General features: G+C 36.8%; 1 protein-coding gene across 1 annotated transcript; it reads left to right on the plus strand.

The window, feature by feature from the left end:
• Positions 1-401: 401 nt before the first annotated feature.
• ACRALDRAFT_204787 (uncharacterized protein) lies at positions 402-17,428 on the plus strand (the record flags this gene model as incomplete). Its single annotated transcript, XM_071021539.1, has 5 exons — positions 402-434; positions 473-492; positions 7,575-7,653; positions 17,316-17,333; positions 17,417-17,428. The coding sequence occupies 5 exons, from the start codon at positions 402-404 to the stop codon at positions 17,426-17,428; spliced, it is 162 nt and encodes a 53-aa protein (XP_070880212.1).
• Positions 17,429-22,456: the final 5,028 nt, after the last annotated feature.

Below are 22,456 nucleotides of genomic sequence, written 5' to 3' on the forward strand. Positions count from 1 at the left end.
AAAGTCGTAGATAAATATCTGGTAATAGTTCCCAAACCCTAAGAAACTTCGTGCTCCTTGTACAGAGATACGAGCCTCCTAATCGCGGATAGCCTTTAACTTCTTAGGGTTATAAGATACTTCTTTATTTATACTAATACTAAATCCTAGATACTTCACTATTACTATACTAAACTTATATTTAGCTAGATCTAAGTTTAGGCTAGTATCTACGAGTCTATATAATCCTAACCGGACTTTCGCTTCTTAGTCCTTCTAAGATCCGCTTAAGTAAATTAGGGTATCGCCGATATACGCTATAATAAAGTTATAAAGAAACTCTTATAGTATTTAGTTAAGGGCTTGTCTGGAACGACCGTAAGTCCTACCACCGCGACCGTAACTAGTGGGCCAATGACGTGATGTCCGATCTCCCCAAGTATCACACCCAATTTGTATGTAGAAGTTGAGTAGGTACATACAATCACCATAGGTACATAGGTACCGCCTATCGTGCCACTTCCCTTATCTTATTAACTATTATAATTTTCATAGGTATATAGGTATATAGGCATATAGGTACATTGGTACATAGGTACATAGGTATATGGGTATATAGGTATATAGGTATATAGATATATAGGTATAACGTACTGGATAGGTAGGTAGGTAGGAACCAGGCACAGAGGTAGATAAATTCCTTGCTATATTATAATTTAGAGCTTATTTTAGCTGAGTTTAGGGGCGAAATGGATATATTAATAGGTACCTAGGTAGGTAGGGAGGTAAGGTGGAAGACGCGAATTGAATAGACGTTGTACCTAGGTAGGTAGGGAGGTGAGGTGGAAGACGCGAATTGAATAGACGTTGTACCTAGGTAGGCAGGTGTACGTTATAGTAGTGGTACGAAGTAGGTAGTTGTACGAAGTAGTTATACGAAGTATATACGGTACTTTGCGTTGCTGCGTAGACCCACTAAGACCCACTAATTACGGTCGGAATAGTAGGACTTACGGTCGTTCCAGTTAAGCCCTTAGTTAATATAATGTTAGAAGGTAGCAGGTGCGCCGCTTAGTCCGAAGGGGTATATTAGCTACTCGAAAAGACTAAAATATATCTTAATAGCTACCTTACTCTTATATCCGGGAGCTATACAAATCTTATAAAAGGCTACGACTATATCGAGCTTTGTAAACCACTTAGTGCTAGTGAAGTTATATAGGGTCTTAATAAATAGAGGGAGGGGATAGCGATTTTATTAAGTAATCGCGTTTAGGGCTCTATAGTCATAGTAGAATTAGAGTCCTCCCCCTAGCTTCTTTATAAATAAGACTAGTATAGTAGCCGCTAAACTATCAGTCTGTATAAATCCCTTATCTATTAGGTTATTAAGCGTCTTCCGGAGTACTAGTAACGTTTCCCTTGATATACTATAAAGAGGCCCTTATAATAAAGTCGGCTTAAGCCTATCGGGGCCTTATTTTAGTGTAATTTTATAATCGATACCTAGTCGGTAAGGGAGTAAGCTATTAGCCTTATTATACGTAAAAAGGTCGCCTAACTCTTATATTATATTCGCGTGGATACAATGTCGGGGGTCTACTAGCTTCTTCGTATAGAGAGCCTTATCGATATCTTATATACTAATAGCGTGGATAAAGGTATCGAATTTATCCCTCTTTTCTCCTTTTAAGCCCCTTCTTATCCGTTATATCGTATCTATAAATATAAATCCTAAGACTAACCTGGCCTCATGGATAGCTTATATATCGGCCGGCTTATCTTTACCTACTAATTATAGGTTAATATTAGGAACGCTATAATATAACCTATAATTGTTCCCGTAATATATAAGATTATTATATTCTAGCCACGGCTTCCCTAGGAACACGTCCTAGTCTAAGCCTTTTATTATATAGGGGAATACTCCCTATATATAGCCGCTAATCTTAAGCTTAAATATAGCGATCCCGGCGTTAATAGCTAGTTCCGAAATATCTAAGAATACTTTTAATAGTTGTTTCCTTTTATTAACTAATAATTATTAATATTATACTTATAATAGGTAATAATGACAATAATAATATGTGTTATATATTTACTAGGCGGAGGCGAGTCGGTGCCGCCTCTAGGCCTCCATGCGGCCGAAAGTAATAATATTCGTGTTATCGGTAAAGGCGATTATAATAGTTTCTGCGACGCGTTCGAGTTCTTTATATAGGGTAGAGATATATATAATAGAGAGCATTAGCGAAACCGGAGATCCCTACGGAACGCCGGCGCGGAGGGGCCGTGGGGCCGCTGCCTAGCTATTAAAAAGGAGGTGGACTATCAGGTCTTAGAGGAAGCTACTAGTTAGCTAGACGGCCTAGTCTAGGAATCCTTTGCGTTTAAGGGACTTAAGAAGTCTAGTATAGGGTATAGCATCGAAGGCCCCGTGTATATCTAGCTAGAGTATTGTGGGGGTGCCGCCTAGGGCCTAGACGGCCCTAACGGCTTTTATCGCCAGCTATATGGCCGTCTTTATACTACGTCCTAGTCTATTACCTATTTAGCCTTCCGGGAGGAGGCGGTATTCTTCCGCCGCGGCCGTGAAGCGGTCCGTTATAATTTATTTAAGTAGTTTCCTTATCGTGTTAAAGAGGGATATCGGCCTTTAGCCTTTAGCTATCTCGTAGTCGCTCTATAGGCGGCCCTCCTTTTAGATAATTATAACGGTAGCGGTACGATAGTATCGCGGGAAGTAACTTAGGGATAGGCAGGCTAAGAGACTCGTGGCTAGGATCTAGTATAGGACCGGACTGGAGGCCTTAAGAAGGCGTGCTAGGAAGCCGTCCGGGCCGGGAAGTTTAGTTTATCTAAAAGGAGCTTATCGCGTATGTGCTATAACTAGGTAGTATACTCCGCTCGTTTTTTACTAAACTTCGCGGGGTACGGCAGGGGCTTAGTATACGGCGGATATAGTTCCTATAGAACTTTGATTTAAGGGGAGTAGGAGTCGCCGGGGTCGGAGGGCCCGCTATTAACTCCGCGGGTATATTCGTAGGGGCTCCCTCCGAGGGTAGCGCGAGTTTAAGGGAAGGTCGCTATAAGGCCTAGGCGTTCGCGAGACTATTCGCTAGTTATTAAAGCAGCTCTTATTATTAAGCTATCTATTCCTATAAGGGACTAAGCGTCGTATTAATAGCTTTCGTAATCCTTCTATCTATCTACTTAACTAGTTCGGCGTGGTTTATAAAACCGCCGCCACCTAATAACGCGTTCGTATCTAAGGCTATACTAATATAACGCCTGAGTTTCGCCAAATTCTAGCTATATAAGCGGCTAGTTATAGGTTAATCGCACTAAGTAAGGCTGAATAATTATATTAGCTAGAATTAAGGAAGGAAAGGAAAAGGTCCACGGAGAAGTGCAGGATTTACTAGGTTTATACGAATCCGCGGTAAGGGCAGCGCGAGGTCTAAGCATCGGATCTATATACTACTTAGCGGTTCCGGCCTAGTGCCGGAACTATACCTTCGAGGGGTTACCTCGTAATAGCGCCTTTCTATTACTATAATTTATCTAGCTGTCTCCTATTATACTTTTATTTTCTATAGAATTATTAATAGGCCTTACCGCTGCCTCGCCGTGGCCTTTAGCTTAGTATAGAATAAGTGTCTTAGTATAATTACTAGAGCCTATAAAGCTATACCGATCCGAGCCGTTAAAGGAGAGACGTATATCCCCCCCCTTAATATATATCTTACCCGTCTCGCGTCTAAAAGAACCTTAGATTACTAGGATATAGGAGCTAAGGGACTTATCCTAGCTAGCACCTAAGCCATTAAAAGGGCGCTAGTAGCACCGGGGCGCCGTTATTTTATTTAGTAAGCACTCGCCTAGCCTACCTAATCCTTTACCGCCTAAACCTAGATAAATAACCGGAACCCGGATATCGCCCTCTATAAAGGATAGAAGGAGAGGTAAAGAGAGATTAGAGCCAGAAGAAACCCGACTTATACCGTAGCGGTACCGGCTCGGGACTTATATAGGAGAGACCTATAAAGATATAGGGATCTCCTAAAGCTATAAGGCTCTATCCTTGCCTAACTTCGCTCTAAGAAATTAAGCCTTAAGGCCTTCCTCTTTAAGATAAGAGTCCCGGGTTTCGTTACCTACCGGCGCCCTTATAGAGATAGGGGTATAAAGATAGCCGAATATATTATCCTATAATACTAACACACTATCCCGGAGTTATAAAGGGACTTCTATAACGCCGTAGGGTGGCCGCCCTTAATACTGGGCGACCTCTTGACGCCCTAAACCACCCTACAGAAGCTAAGGTAATCACGAAATAGTTCCTACGTCTTAGCCGCCTAAACGATTTCCGCCTTACCTTAGAAATTACAAAGAATAACGAACCAGAGGCCCCGTAATAGGACTGCCCCGGTATAGAAACCGCGAAATAAAGCTAAAACCTAACCTAGACTTTTATGTTTTATTATAGAGTCCTATAGGCCGCGGGCCTAATAGTATAGATAGGGTATAGCTATAACGGTATTAACCCGTCTCCTTAGCCTTAGACTCGCCGCCTTTCTCCCCCTTATCGTTATTAAAAGTACTATTATTATTAGCGTTATACTCGTGACTCTACCCTAATATATCAGCTTTACTATACTCCCAGGAGATATAATAATATATAAAAACTCCTTTAATATAATAGTAATTATTCCCTTTAGCCGGCTTATCTATCGATCTAGACTAACCAGGGTAGCGTTATTATAATAGCGGCTAATAAGGCGAGCACGTCTAATAGCACGCTTACAGAATAGCACCGCGACTATAAGCCGACCACGGGCCTATTCTAAGTTAGCTCGGTATAGCTTTAGCACAGCTAATATCACGACTTATAACCACTCTGCTATTACCACTACTAATAGTCTCCATAAACTCTTAATAATAATTAAAAACACGGTATTATTATTTTAAGGCTATAGTCGGAACCTATTCTAGCTATTGGAACCCTACTATTACCGCCTTAGTATTGCTAAGATACTATCATAAGACCGGTATGTATCCTTATAGGTCTAATAACTATTAGCATACTAATAGTATACCGCACTTTTTCTAGTAGTATTAGCATAAGCTGCTATATCTTCGGGCTTTTTGCCCCTAAGGCGTTCAATACACCTAAGATAACGACTTAAAGTCAGAAACGGCGATACAGCGTTATTATCCCGGCATTCTAGGAACACCCTAGGAACACCTATAATAAAACGCACAGGGTGCTAGACTGATATTAGCGCAACGTCTTCTTCATAGGTTAATTCTTCTCAAGAGGTATCTTAAAGGTAGTTAGCACATAACCCGGACTTAATACACCCCCCCGCGGCATCCCTTTACTTATATTAACGGAATAAGATTATCATTTTTAATTATCATTTAATTAACTATAGCCTATCCTATTAGCTCGCCTTAAAACCACCGTTTCCCTGTTTATACTACTACGTATAAATAAACCGAGATAAAAGACCCGATCTTGAAACACACTCACTAAACGCCTATTATCAGTAACTACGCCATATAGTCAGGGACAGAGTCGGGGATAAAGAGGCGGCTCGAAGAAGTAAAACCTATAAAAATACGAAAAAGGGCTATAAAAGCCAAAACAGGAAGAAGGGCGGAGGCCCCTAAGGTTTCTAATTAACCTAGCTATAGCTATAGAAGGCTACCGAATATGGTAGGTATATATAATAAAGGCAGGAGGCCCTACTAAAATCTTCACCTAAAGGAAGGTATAAATAAAGTCGGCCACCCCGATATAAGGAGGATTCCGGGAACACGGAACCGCCGTAGACCTTTTCGGTCCCCTATATAAGGAACCGTCGTCCCCCCACTAGCCTAACCTAGAACCTCCCTAGTCTACTACTCTCGTTAGCTACTAGACTAAAGGTATAGTCCAGATACGTATTAAGTTATGACCGGAGCCGCCACGGCCCCGAAACGGCACTAACCCTAATAAGGAGAGTATAGGGGTTTTTCTACCCGAATAGGTTTTTCCCCTCTATAACTAGCTAAGAAGGACTGTATAGCCTAAGCAGGGCTCCTAGAGTAGTTGGGATAGCGGAGTAAGAGAATAATGATAATAATAATAAAGATTAATATTATTACCCTACGCGGTACCTTTATTCCGCCTAGAGCCAATAGGTTTTCAGAGGACGTCGGTATATATAATATATTTTCATTTCTAAACATTTCCTCTGACTGTAACCAAGCCACCGTCTATAGAGAATTAAAGGACTTAACGACCTTCACTATAGATTTAGGGCTATTTAAGATATATACTCTTCTATACGGGGCAACTAAATTAGTAGCCTAGTTTATATATACTATAATCCATATCTTTTGCGACTCTATACGCTAATACTATTAACACTTTATTAACGATATAGCGGTTAAAAGGCCGACTACCACGTATAACGATACCCTAATCAAACCTAGAATTCACCGCTACGTAGTTAAGTATATCGGAATATTAATAAAGCCCTTCTTAATATAAAGCTTATTAAAGGTATTATCGCTAACGCTAACAGCAAATAGTATTAGAAAGTAGCTATTATTATAGGCTATATATATATAACCGATAGTTATTCCACTAAATAGGTTAAAGTGGCTAAGTTAACTAAGTAGTAAAAGTGCTAGACTATTTCCGAAGTCCGTTCTTTTCTTAGTCTTCTTATCTTTTACCGTATCTAGATTTACTATTTCGCTATTATTACGGGGCCGTTAATAAATTTATAAAAGAAGAAGACCACCTTCTTATAGAGTAAGCTCTAATAATACGCTATAGATACTCTTAAGGCTACTCTAACCTTAGTACCGGACCTGATTATTATCGAGTATAGTCAAGGGGCTAGTATTATCTATATAACTATCGATATATATATTAGGAGATAAGGCAGAATTCTAGGTTAGTATATTAATAGGAAAAAAGCTATTACACGGTATAAAAGTAGTAAATAAAACCCGGAGGAGAAAGTCTAGAAGACTAATAAGCTAAAGCCAAGGAGAGTATTAAGGGTACTTCGTCGACTCCGTAACTATCTATACTGAGTCTGCTTTATACTAGACACAGATACTTAAGCCCTAGTATCTTAGCTTAGCAGTTCTGCTATAGACCTGCCCGGTATATTTATTCCTTAGTGGATTACCTGGATCCGACTCTTTAACTTTAAGATTACTTATATTAAGGGAAATAAGAATACTATAATTAATAGACTTTCGGGGATATGCATTACTCCATCTAATTAGGCTAATAAAGCTATAAAGGGAGATAGTAATAGCTTTATTAATAGCCGAATCTTCCTTATAGACGCGGATAACCGGTTTAATAACCCGACCCTAGCTAAGCACGTCTTAAACCTAGATATCACCTAGACCTAGTTCTCCTAATAAATAGCCTTATTACTACGCACCACTATCCGGCACTATACTAGGACTTAAACTATATAGCTCTGTCACGGGTTGACCCCGTGGATATGATCTAGTAGGGCACCGGATCTTCTAACTAATTATATCACGTACCCAGTGGGTCGCCGCGACATCACATTTAGGTCGCAGACACCTACAGAGATTTCTCCTTTCCTCCTTTTCTCCTTAGCTTTGGATAATTCAATTATTCGGCCTCACTTTGTGAATAACTCGTGACCAGCCGCTTATAAGCTCTAGATTAATACCAGCACTATATCGGCACTAAACCCGTATAGCGTTAGATTAATACTAGGTTTATACTAGCACTAAACCAGCACCGTCCTAGCACTATACCTAGTATAGTGCCTAGCCTTAGATAGCCCGACGTTCACCCGGAGATATACAGAGCAGGATCCTCGCTCTCTCCTTTAAAGAATCCATCCTATTTATATATTATTTACTATACTCTAAGATTACCTTACTTAAATCCTCTTATAGATCCTATAATACTAGCTACCTAGAAATATATCCAGTTAGTATATATTAAATAGTAGTAACTAAAATAAGATTATTCAATCTTAGTAAGGTTCGCGTACTAATCCTATTAAACGAAAATATAGACTATTCTAGTTACACGTTCCTAGTGTAAGTAACTATCTATTATTAATAAAGTGCCTCCCCTTAAATAGGATTAGGCGATAAGCAGCGACTATTAAGCTATAGCCTAATAGCGCCGATAAGGAACTACTTGCCTATACACCCCTTACTATAATCACTAGTCCTCTAGTATAATATATAAAGGTCTATATACTAAAGCCCCTAGTTAGTTAAACAGTTATATATAGCGATTTAAGCGGATATATAGCTAAAGCGGTACTACTTACCCGTAGTCTACTAAATAAAGCGCCTCCCCTTTATTAGGACTAGGCGAGTAAGCGATAAATATAAAAGTCTATAAATACTAGTTATCCGATAAGCCTGTATTCAAAACGACCTATTAAATACTAAATAGTATTATTATAGAACTCGTTTAATATTAACAGACGCTCCTTACCCTACTCTCCTAGACTCTCCCCTAATACTAAGGGATCTAAAAGGTATACGTCCCCTTACCGCGATAGCGAACGCCTATCTAGATATAGCTAAAAAGGTTCTCTTACCCGAGTATCGGCTACTTCTCTTCATAGCTAAGCGAGTAAGAAACCTCCTTAGCACTAATAGCGCTAGCTAAGCCACGACCTCTAAAGGAAGAGTCTCTAAAGCTATCCTACCTCCCTAGCTAACCTACCCAGTAAAATAGGTTATTTATCACGACTCTTTTATAAAGGTATTCTATAATTAACTAAACAAGGAGCCTAAGTGTATCGACCTTTATAAGTCTATAGTTATACCCTATAGCGTAGTAAAATAAAAGGAGCCAGCCTCCTTTACTGCTAGCTATAATTCTCCGCTAGTAAAACTAAAGATTAAAGTTAAGGGATCGGAATCGCTTCTACTCCGCCCGCTATAAATATAGTTAAATAGCTAGTTAATAGTTTCCCCGAAAATATAGCGGAAAGCCTTTCTCTAAAACACACTAAACCTTTCTAAGGAATACCCGACTATACTCTAACGCCTAATAACCGTATACTATTCTCTAAATAAGAAAGTTAGTTAAGCCGATACTATAAGCCACCACGATAATCCTATAAGCCCTACGCCCTCTAATATTCTATACTACCCTCGCGAGTAAATAAAGGAAACCGGAACTAGGAATAATAGGAATCCGAAACTTTAATAGCAGTAAGTAGCCCCTATAGACAATAATACCCCCGGACACGGCCCTCCTCGCGCGGGTCCCCGTAAAAGGAACGCACCGGATATTAGCTACCCGGAACTATACCTATATATATAATGAGAGGCCCGTTATTCCGACTATACCACTTGGTTATTCCGACTATAGTTTATAGATACAATGCACGTAGATAGACTCTTCGGAATACTAATATAGTAACTACGGTCGTAAACCATACTAACGTCTTTTAATAAGTTAATTAATTTAATCGCGCGGATTAATTGCGTTGTATTGATAGATAAGCTTATTAGTTCGAAGCTAATAGCAGTAGTAGTAGTAGCGCCTCTTCCCTTCCTCGTCCACGCCGCCCACGCCCACGCCCACGCCCACGCCTAAGGCTATCTTATTCCTATAACGAGATAACGAACGCGCCGCCTCCTATTCCGTAGATTGACGACGTAGATTGACGATGTAGATTGACGACGTAGATTGACGACGTAGATTGACGATGTAGATTAACGACGTAGATTGACGATAAAGATTAAAGATATACGAAGTAGATCGATAAGGTAGTAGGAAGATTGAGTCTAATTAGAACTATAGTCGGAATAACCAAGTGGTATAGTCGGAATAACGGGCGTCGATAATAATCGGATTTACTCGCTATCCTTAGCTAGTATAACACTTAGGCGTATCGATTTAAGGCCGATAATCTAGGCTACTTTAAGTCTCCCTTATACTTTACCGCCGACTAGGATCCTAAGACTAAAAGAACTAAACTAATCTATATAAATATCTTCCGCTTTATAGATATAATAGACCAGTATATTAGCCTAAATACTTAGCATCGCGAGTCCCTTCCCCGCGGAATAGTATACTATTTATTAGTTAAGGCCTGAATACAGTTTATAGGCCTCGATAAAGGGCGATGTTCGTACCTTACCACCATAATAACCCTTATAGAACAAAAGACCGCCTTATAAAAAAAGTTCCGACTACCTTAAGAGGAAGGCGAGTATAAGCTAAGATATAAACGGTATACCCTAGATAATATAGTTACCCGCTATAATATCCGTATCTTTATAGATAAGATAATTTAATTAATAACAATAGCCAATATGCCTAAAGGTAAGTATTTAGCTTTTATATAGGACCGCTTAGACGCTAACCTAGTAAATACTATTCCCCGCCCCGGACTAAAAACTATAGCGACCGACTTTATAAATAGCGTAGCTAGTATAATACTAGGATAATATCGGAACTATACTAATAAAGCCTAGAAAGTACTCGTTACCCAATTAACCCTACCGCGGATTAAATAGGTATAAATATTAAACTAATCCTCCTAGGTATATTCGCCTTTTCCCCGGTATCCGGATAATTATAGTAGCCCGGCTCTACGCCGCTTACCGTAGTCTAAACGATATTCCTTAGCGCCGGAGTATCGTTTACTATTACCAGAATATAGGTTATTAGGACCAGGGTAATTCGATCGGAATAACCGCGCCCTATTAGCGCTAGGAACGCTAAACCGCTATATAAATAAACACGGCTAATAGCTCTTAGCTAATAACGCGTCCGACTAACTAGTGCCCGGAAATAGGAACTTTCGCTAAAAGCGATCCCGGGACCCTCCCTATAAATACTACCGCCGATAATAAGGTCTCCGATAAAGGATATAAGAATAATAAAGAACTAGAGGACCTTTACTATTTTATAAGGGAGTCTAATAGTTCTAAGGACCTCGTAGATAATAAAGCTAAAACCGATAAAGATAAAGATAGTAATTAACTAAACGAAGTCGTCGATAAACCTGGATTCGAACCTAAATACGGCGATCTCTATTAGGTATAACGATAATGTACTAGGTATAAATAGCTAATAAAATGTAATAATAAGGCCCTCCGCTATAAGAAATCCCATTCCTATCTATTCCTAATAAAGAAATAAGGGAGTTATAACTCTCCGCTAATCGAAGAGGCTTTATAGAAGTAATAGACCCTATAATAGGCCTATACGGTTATATATATATAAGGGTTTAAGTCCAAGTAACCCTAGATAGCGCTCCCTTCGAAGTCTATATAGATTTAGGTGCCTTACGATATATTATAAACTAGCACTTTCTCCTTTACCTTCCTAATATAAAGGTTAACACGTCTAAGAGATCTACACTTTATAGCATAGGTACCTCGGATACTATCGGATACGCTTTATTTACCCTACTAATATAAGGTATAATAAATAGCTAGCCCCGACTCGGACGGCTATATATAAAAGCTTAGGTGGTTCCTAAGTTAAAAGCCGGTTTACTCCTTAGGCAGGAATTTAACTATCCGTATAAAGTTAATATCCTTAAATTATAAGACGCTATATAGATTAGGTTCTATAAAGGTCTTATCGTCCCGGTATATATCTTCGCTAAATATTCACTAATTAGGCGCTAACTAAAAGCCGATAAGAAGGTTACTATTCTATTATATTAGTATAGATTTATCCTTTTTAAGGAATAAAATATAACCTTAGACTCTATAGAATTCTAACCGGCCATTAAGGGTTTACTAAACTATATCCTTAGTAAAGGAATATCCGTCCTAATCTATAACGCTAATAACCGGCCGCTATTTATTTCCCGGGGCAATAAGCTAGGGTATATAGATCCCTTCTATATAGACGGATATTTTAATATAAAGCAGGATAACATATATGATGTTCTAATAAAACGACTAAAGTCGGCTAAAACGTCCCTGAGTTTAGAAGGGTAAGGCGATATCTTTAAAGGGTATTTACTAATTAGCGGGAAGCTCGGTATTGCTAAAAGCCTAGATACCCCGACTAAAACGACTTTAGAAGGCGTGACTATCTATAACCACGAAGCCGCTTTATATAATACTTTACTAAGTTTATCAGTAACTATCCTAACGCTAGGACTAACTAAGGCGTTATCGATATAGATAAGAAGGACTATATACGTGTTCCCTTAATTAATAGGTAGTATACCTAGAGGATTAACTAAAAGCTATATCCACTTAGCTATAAAGACTAAGCCTTTCTAGACTAGACCCTAGATAGAGTTTATAACCAGGACCGTATAGGATAAACGTTAGCGTTAGCGCCCTTCGGCGCTCCGGTTTTCGTTATATAAGGAGAGATAAAAGGTAAATATAAAGACCGTATAATAGTTAACCTCTACGCTCTAAATAAAGTTATTATCCCCGATACGTACCTAATACCGCTCTAGGATAAAGTTATTAAATAACTCTATAGGAAAAGGTTTATCTTAGTTATTAACGCCTAGGCTTTCTTCTACTAGTTCCCTATATATAAACCGTACCACGAGCGGTTTACTATTATTTCCTAATAAGGATAGGACTAACTAAAGGTCGCCCTAATAGCCTTCCGTAACTTACCCGCGTTTATCTAACGCTATATAGACTAGCTCCATCGTCTATACTAAGACTTTATTTCCGTCTTTATCGATAATATCGTTATTATACCAGATATTAAGGATAATCATACTAAGTATTTAAATATAATACTCTTATTATTTAGTAAAAAGAGGATTAGTATCTCTCCTAATAAATCCTTTATTAGATATCCGTTAATCTAACTATAAGGATTCGAGGTTAACGCCCTCGGGTTATTAAATACTAAAGAATATACTAAGGCTTTATAAAAGATTTATCCTCCGACCTCTCTTTAGTTCTTAAAATATTAAATCGGGATAATAGGGTAGCTTCGCTATCTTATTCCCCGATTCTCTTACCGAATCGCTCTCCTTTAATAATAAAAAACGACCCTTTTAGCTAAGGCTTATTAAATCAGAAAAGATAAGGCATAGACCTATAAGGCGTATATTGAACGTAAAATATTTAAGGCTATTACTAAAAAGTTAGCTATATCCCACGGTATTACTAGCGCTCTTACCTTAAATACTTACGTATTTTACTATATCCCTATTAAGATCCTTTTTATCTAGCTAAACGCCTCTAAAGAGTATAGGTTCTCCGCTATACTCTTCTAACTAGCTAACAAAACTAAATAGCTTGCTAAAGGAACCTTTAAGGAAACCGATATTCGACTAGTACTTTATATTAGTAAAAGGCTTAGTACCGCCGAAAAGAAGTACTAGCCTATGGAACTCGAGGTCGCCTATCTTATATAGGCTATTTGTCAGACCCGTACTATTATTTAATCTGCTTCTTGTAACCCCACTATAGTCTTTATAGACTACACAGCTATTATCGGTATTATAAAATCAACTACCCTATCTAGCACCGATAAGACTAGGCTAAATATAAAGCTTACCCTCTCCTCCGAGTTTGTTAGCTAATTCTAGCTAGAATATTAATATATTCCTAGTAAGACTAATATAGTAGCCGACGCTTTAGCTCGGCTACCTACTACTAATAGCCCCCCGGCTAAAGGTCTTGGCGAATTAGACCGAATTTAGGAAAACTAAGCTATATACTATATTAACGAAATCTAAATATGGGATAATATACGATAAAGCATTATTAAAGGCTATACTAACGATTTAAACTAAACACCTATCCTTACCTAGACTACTAACTATAACTTATTAGTTAAGATCTCTTTTAAGGTAGATAATAGTCTCCTATACTAGGTAGATTTAAATAGGTGAAAACGCTTTGATATCCCTTTCTCCTTATATAAGGAATTCCTTTAGGCCGCTTATAATAACTAGTGCTATTTCGGAGCTAAATAGATATAATACGATTTAGTTAGCCGCTCTATAGTCCTATAAATCCCTAAAAAGGTCGACTTATATATCGCTTAATGTAAGATATATTATACCCACTAAACGGATCGGCAAGCTCCCCTTAGCGAGATATAGCCTATCCTAACGCCTATAATCCCTTTCTATACTATCGCTATAGACTTTATTATCGGACTACTTAAGGTGCCCTTTACAGGGATACCTTAGTAACGCGAAGGCTTCCCTTTATTCGACGTCCTCCTAACCGTCACGGATAAGTTCTTAAAGGCCTCGCTGCTTATCCCTGGCTATAGCACCTATACCACCGAAGACTAAGCGTGTATACTCTTTTAAGCCCTTTAGATAGGTACTTAGGGTATTCCCCGCACTATTATCTCAGATTATAACCCTTAGTTCTTATTGGCTTTTAGATAACTCTATAAACGGTAGCTAGAACTAAGCTAAAATTCTTGATAGCCTAGTATCCCTAAACCGATAGTATTTCCGAGAGGAAGAACTAAACTATGAAGATCGGGATATATATATACCTAGCGGATAACCTAAACGCCCCGTGGCTAAAGGTAATTATACTCCTATAGTTTAACCTAAATAACGCCTTTAATAAGACGCTTAGCTATGTACTAAATAAGATACTATGTAGTACTAAAACGAATAGTCTGCTTAAGCTAATCGGCGATATTAACCCTAAATGTATACGGGAGATATTCTGGGAGGATACGAAACTTATTAGTATAATAGTATACATATATATAAAGCGCCTATACAATAAGAAACGGCGTAATATTCGGTTTGAGCCCGGCGATTATATATATATCCGCCTTAGCCACGGATACTCGCTCCTAAGTAAGGCCAGCTATAAGCTTAGTGCCTAACGGATAGGCCCCTTTAAGGTCCTCGAGTAAGTATGACCGCTAGCGTACCGATTAAATCTGCCTAATACCCTTAATATATATCCTATTATTAGTATCGCTTAACTTTAAACGGTTAGGTTCGCGGAGACACTAGATACTAAAGGACCCGTTAATATATAAGATAAGGATTAAAAATAATAGCGGGACCTATATAAGCACTATAAGATTAAAGCTATCCTAGATAAACGGATTACTTATAAAGGAAAAGGTAAGCCACGTACCGAATACCTTATTCGATAAAAAGATTAGCCGGACTAGTAGAATACCTAGATACCGGCAGACGTAATAGAAGCTCCGGATCTAGGAAAGCAATTTAAGAAACATTAAAGAACTTTAGAAGTCCTTTGTTTAATATTAAAGGGAATAAGGGAGGTTAAAAGGCCTAAGTCTGGTAAGCTCTAAAGAACTGAAAGGGCCTATTTAGCCTCGCGGCAAAGCGAGGCTAGAGCTAAAAAACTATCGCCCTTTATAATAATAACTCCTTTAGTAGGTATAACCGGTATAAAAAGAATAATATTATCTAATCTCGAACTAGTACGAATAGAAGCCCTACCGGCTATATATCCTTGGCATATACATAAATTAGTATAGCTAGCTTAAAGATAAAGGATTTTCTTAGCCGCCTATAGCTTTACCCTTTGGCTTTATCCTTTACCTATAGCTAAATGATTATAATAATAATCTCGGGTATATTTCTAGCCAAGCTTATACTTAATTATGATCCTACTAGGCATTATTACTAACCCGATCTATTTACCTAATATAATCCGTTCCCCTTTATCTATACCTATTATAATTATTATATTCTCTATAATTAATCGCTATACGGTATACCTATTATAACCTATCTACCTATCATAGCTCTCCCTATTACCCCTAGCTATCCCTATTATAACGCGACCTTAAAAGTTAACTAACCCAGACCGCTTAATACCCCCTACTATAATATTTTATATTGTCGTATACCCCACGGATATATATAAATTAAAGGGCTGGGAACTCCGAGAGGAGTTTACCTGTTAGTTTAGAATAGCTAAGACGGGTCTAGACTAACCTTCGAAGGTTACTTTAGAGCTATAACGCTATTCGGCGATAAGAACTACCTTACCTATTATCTTACTACCGCCGGCCTAGTATTTAAAGACTGGTATACTAACTATAACAGTATCGTTAAGAACTACTATCGTTAAGTAATAGAAAGAGGATATAACGACCCCTAAAATAGACGATTAGAGCGTACTATCTTCGTACCAGAACCGATTACTAATCAATACGTAATCATAGCCAAGGCTAAGTAAATTATACTAGGATACCTATAGCTATAATTCCTATTATATAATAATCAAGCTATCGCTTAGTAACCGTATTATAAATAGTTGTTTAAGTAATACCTTACGATAACGAGGTATAATACACCCCGCGGCCTAGATAGGTAATTCCTACACGCATCGGCCCGCCGGGCTAGCAGAGTAATAATAACAAAAACAGGCTCTCCTATATATATAACCAACACGCCGCTCTACTATTAAAGCCCCGCGCTTCGTAGCGCTAACCTATCAGCTAAGATAATTAATAAGATTAATAAAACTAATAGTATTACCTTATATTAGTAATTGTAATCGATAACCTTAGTAACGGGATTATTAATTTAGATTTATTTATAGTAATAACTAAGGAATATCGTAAGTATATCTAATAGTATACCACAGGTATGAAGGACTATATATAAGCACTTAAGGAACGCCTCACGCTAGCTATCTGTTAAGTAATAGATATTCTAAGCTAAATAAGTCTAAACCCCTCCCTAAATGCCGGCGAACTATCCATACCCGCTATCACTAGCATTAATAAACACGCCTATAAAGATAAGGGTTTAGCGCCTATGGCTAAACGCCTACTATTTACTATCTAGAGAGAAAATAAGATCTAGATCTAAGTAACTAAGGCCTTCGCAGGCCGCCTTAAAGACACTAATACTTAAGTCACGAGAAAGGACTTCGAGTATAAGGGTTATAAATTAGTTATTATAACCTGGCGCTAATATGCTACTATCGCACTATTACCTATAGCAAAATTCGTAATAGACTTTATTAAGGAGCATATTATTAATAATAACGTATAGTAAGCAGTAGATATACCCTTCCTAATCATAATATAGTGTATAAAGACTCTTATCTAAGTAGCTAGATTAAAGAACGATAACGGCCTATATAAGGCAAACGCGCCACTATAGCGAATAGCCTAACTAGTAATATAAGCTTAATTATAGACGCTATACACTATATAGCGGTTTTTGTATAACTACTATAAGAATAACTAGCGTAAAGGAGTACTAGTATTACACAATCTACTTAGCGGTAAGCTTAAACATCGTAAGGATAACACCTAACCTAAGGACGCGGAAGTTATCCTCGAGATACTATAAGAGGTATAAAGAGGTCTTGTTAATTCGTGTCATGAGGCTCTAGGCTTCCTACCAGTGCTTAGTACGAGCTTATCGCGTAAGCTATAGAGGCCTCTCGAGAAGAGGTTCTAGAGGCTTACGTGTTAACTACAAGGTAGCTTTGTGTTTAGAGAAGGCTTATCGTGTATTTAGAATATAAGGGCTAGCTTAGAGTATATAGAGGGGGTGGTAGCCTTTATAGTAAGGCTACCTTATTTATAAAGGTCCCTTAGTTACTCTAAGGGGAGATTATATAACTAATACCTTCCTGTTAAGTAGCACCCAGAGGTCTATACGTATAGACCTCTATGCCTATATCTTCTTAAAGCAACTTAACAAATAATCTCAGCTTAATACCCCCTCCCTTAGTCCACTAGTAGGCCTCTTTATTCGTCTTATAATAGCTTCCTTCACTCCTTACTTAAATTCTATAATAGATAGCTATAAAGGAATAGGGTTTACCTAATCTAAAGCCAGGAGCCCCGGATATTAAGGTCCTATAAGCCCTTACCTTATCCTTATCTAATTATTTTTTCTTTTATTTTTCTTTTTTTAGGTCCTAGGTTAATAATTCTACGACGGGGGGATAGGCGGCCGGGTATACTTGCTAGTACTATGAACGGAGCCTAATAGAGTTAGGGGACCGCGCTATTAAGCCCTAGTATATACTCGAGTTTTTTTTTATGTATATATTTAGCCTCGGCTAAAATCAAAAATTCTAACTACGTCTATAACCTATTACTAGTATAATAATCGGCTATACCGAGTCTAAGTTAGATACTATAGACTATACGCTAAGGGGAAGCCCGCTGAATATAGGGCTTTATCTCTCCCCGGGTATATACAGAGCATTAAAAAAATTACATTATAAAGTATATCATATATATTATAAGGGGAAAACTAACACTTTTTTTTTAGGATAGTTTTTCTATATATTAAACGATATATTTTGGTTAAATTTTGTATATACTCTGTATTCTAGAGCGGCTATAATATAATACATATATTTACGATTAGATATATATACGTATATACTTTATAATATTATATATTTCATATAATATGAATTTAGATACTCTTATAACTAGCTGCTTTTATTCTAGATTCTATAAACAGCTAATATAAAGCTATAAACTTAGCCGGGCTACTAATATAACTATTAATATAAGCTATACTAATACAAATAGCTTAATAATAGCGGGCTATAGTATATACTCTAGGGTAATATACTTTATTAAGTATTTACTAATTTAAATAAACTATCTAAATTAATAAATACATAATAGTAATCTTATAATAAAGATAATATAGTTATAAAACATATAGATCTAGTTAATAAGCTAGAGCCTAAGTCTACTTTACATAACTACTCACTTTATTAAATAAAGCCTTATAGATTCTTAAACTTATTATAATAAAACGAAAGTCCGTAGACTTTAGTTAAGGAAAAGATACTATAGAATAGGCTTAATTAGTTATAATCCTTGATCTATCGCTATATTATCGTTAAATAAGCGCTGATTTTAAACTAAGATTTTAATTTAAGAGCTTAAACTGAGTCTCTTAATATATATAATAAGATAGGTTAGGATTACTAGCCTATACGTGGCTATTAGTCTGATTATATAGCCCTAGCTCTACGCTCGTTTCGTTACGATTATCTATATAGAAAGACGCATCTCTAGTATTATAGTAGTTACCTTCAGCCTAGAACTACTATAGAGTACCTTTCTTTTATAACTTACTATTACTATAGATATAGTAAATTTATTTATAGAATCAGATTATATATTCCTGAATTACAACAATTAGAGTCTTAAAGTCTATAGCGTAACTTAATTATTCTAAAATAATAATTTATCTAATCTAGCTTAGAATTAGTCTTATTACTGTTTTCTATCTAATACCATATTCTTTTCCTGACTTACATAGTATCCACTAAGTTATAATTCTGATAGTTCTATAATACTTATATTCACGTAGTATAATATCTTCTAATAATATTATATACGCTAAGGCTATTAGGGCTCAAAAGAAATAAGAATAAATAGTATAGTTATAGATATAGAATAACCTGGTATATTAAGATAAATTAAAACGTAGTTTTAATATATATATATATATATTAATTTTATAATATCTTAACCTATTAAGATAAAAATATATAAAACAATATCCTATTCTTTTATTATATACTAAGTTATATTATCAGATAGTACTTCTCTACCTGGTATACTTACCTCTTCTAAATATAGTAATACTCCTAGGGCTTAGATTAATTTCTTATATATACTCATATATAGATACATTTAACCTATTAAGTCCATATCGCCACTATTATACTATATATATAGATCTTATAAATATTCAATATACTAAACCTCCTAATATAAGTATATACTTATATCGCTGTCAGTATTAATTTAGTATTCTACTTCTATTATTAGTTAAAATTCGGTTTATATATAATATAGTAAGTAAGATATCTATAAGTGTATATATATAGATATAGGTATAACTAGTAGTTTCTAGTATCTAGTTATATTAGTGCTGCCCTGAGTAGAGTAACAAAGTCCCTTAGTATAGTTAACTATAGCTTATAACTAATAATAGGTTACTATTTCTAGCTAGCTATATAGATCTTTAAGATATAGTCTACTAAGCCCTCGAGTATAGCATCTTAAGTACTTAAACTATTAGGTTAGAGGTAGTAATAATATTTCATATACCGAGTATATAATATTCAAAACTCTAATAGCTTACTAAATACTTTATATTTAAGTTAATAACTATTAAACTTTGTAACTAGGCTTAGAATATATAGTATTTTATATATTGATACCTACACTTCCTTATACTTATTCTGCATATATACTATATATTTTATTAATACCTGATATTAATAACTATTATAGAGATAGAGGTAGAAGCATTAGGAATATAAATCTATATATAGCTTAATACTAATTTATTTATGTTAATAACTTAATAATATAGCTATACTATCAATTCAAATATATACAGTGAATAAAATACACATATAAGATATAAGAGGGGATAAAGTATGTTGTATAATATAATAATCTATAACGTAATAAATAAGGTATAATATAATAAAGAGTCTACCGTATAATACAAAGAAGGTTTTACTAAGTCTACTATCTAATAGGAAGAAGCTTACTACTACTTCTTTAATATAGGTTTCTCCTTAACTAGTTTATCTATATATAACTACTAAATCTCCGCCTCTATCTTTCTTCTTCTCTTAGTTAGCTCTTATCTTCTACGATTATTATTAGGACTATAGAATAGAAGCCTATACAATTTACCCGACATTTAATTATAATAGCATATATTATAGTTGCTTTTTCTAATCTACGGGTTTATGTTAAACCTATAGATTTTATCTTAAGTCTAATATACTATATTATGGTTACAGAATGTTTTCTTTTCTTAGGTCTAGGCTTATATAGGTCTATTATAGTAGTCTCGAAGTATAGTTAATTTAATAATAGCTTCTTATAATATTAGAGATAGTATTTTACTAGAGTAAGTTAGTTTTAATATAAATAGTATATAATAGCTAATTGTCACGGGTTGACCCCTCGAAAGTGTAGTTCCGGCATAAGGCCGGAACCGCTAATCAGCACGCAGGACCGACGCTCGGACCTCGCGCTGCCCTTACCACGGATTCGCATAAACCTAGCAAATCCTGCACTTCTCTATAGACCTTTTTCTTTCCTTTCCTTAATTCTAGCTAATACAATTCTTCGGCCTTACTTAGTATAATTAACCTATAACCAGCCGCTTATATAGCTAGAATTCAGCGAACCCCACGCGCTATGTTAGTATAGAGTCAGATACGAATACGCTATTAGGCGGCGGCGGTCCTATAAACCCCGCTAAGCTAGCTAAATAGACGGATAAAAGAATTACCGAAGCTATTAACGCGACGCTCGGTCCCTTATAAGAATAGATAGCTTAATAATAAGAGCTACTTTAACGACTCGCGAACGCCTAAGCCCTGTAATAACCTACCCCTAACCTCGCGCCCCCCTTAAAGGGAGCCCCTATAAACACCCTAGCAGAATTAGTAGCAGGCCCTCCCACCCCGGCGACCTCTGCTCCCCCCTAAATTAAAGTCCCCTAGGAGCTATATCCGCTATATACTAAGCCTCTGCTATACCCCGCGAAGTTTAGTAAAAAGCGAATAGAGTATGCTACCTAGTTATAACAGATACGTAATAAGCTCTAGCTAAATAAACACTTATTTAATAACCGAGCTAAAATATAGTACTATATTAACTTATACCTAGAGGGGAGTGCTTAGTAAGTGGTGTCGGACTTTAACGTAGCCGGGGGGCCGGGAAGTACCCGCGACCCAGAATTATTCCTCTCCTATCTAGACCGTATATATAAGGACCAGAATAAATAGCCTTACGCGGCCCTTACGCTACGCTCCCTCCAATAACGCGAGGAATAAACCTTCGTGTAGTTCCTACCGAAATTCAAGAAACAGATCGCCTAAGCAGGTAGTAGCGAGTAAGCAGACTCGGCGAAGATTACTTTCCTTAAAGGAGCCCTAAGCTAAAAGCTACGTAACGCCTTAATCACCACGAAATTACCCTATAATTACCTAAGCTAGGTTACTAAAGTCTAGGGTATCGCCTAGAAACTAAAAGGCCTACGCTTAACTAACCGGAATACTTATATACCGAATTAAACCCGGAACTAAGAGATTAACGCTAATAAAGACGTTATAATAGGCGGGATTAATTAAGTCCGACCCGACACGACTATAGACCGACCTCGCGATAACCGGGAGTACTAAGGGTATAGGAAAAAAGGATATATCCGTATAAACTATAAGTCCCGGGATAAGGGCTCGAAGGCTAAGGGCGCCCGCGTGGCGAAGGTCTAGGCTAAGGATAGCGATATTACTATAAGTTCGGATAGTTTAGATTATAAAGAGTCGGGAAAAGAATAGCTTTAATATAAAAACGGGCGTTAAAGCCGATAGCCGCTTTACGGTAAGAGTAGGAGGCGTTTAAGCACCTAGCTAATAGCGACTTAGCCCTAATATTAACGCGAGTAAATAAAAGATATATATATACTCTTATGGATACGGGTTATAACTGCTACGCTATTATAAATAAACG

This window comes from Sodiomyces alcalophilus (assembly GCF_042370955.1).
Source record: "Sodiomyces alcalophilus JCM 7366 unplaced genomic scaffold ACRALscaffold_1, whole genome shotgun sequence".
In the NCBI taxonomy this organism is placed as follows: domain Eukaryota; kingdom Fungi; phylum Ascomycota; class Sordariomycetes; order Glomerellales; family Plectosphaerellaceae; genus Sodiomyces; species Sodiomyces alcalophilus.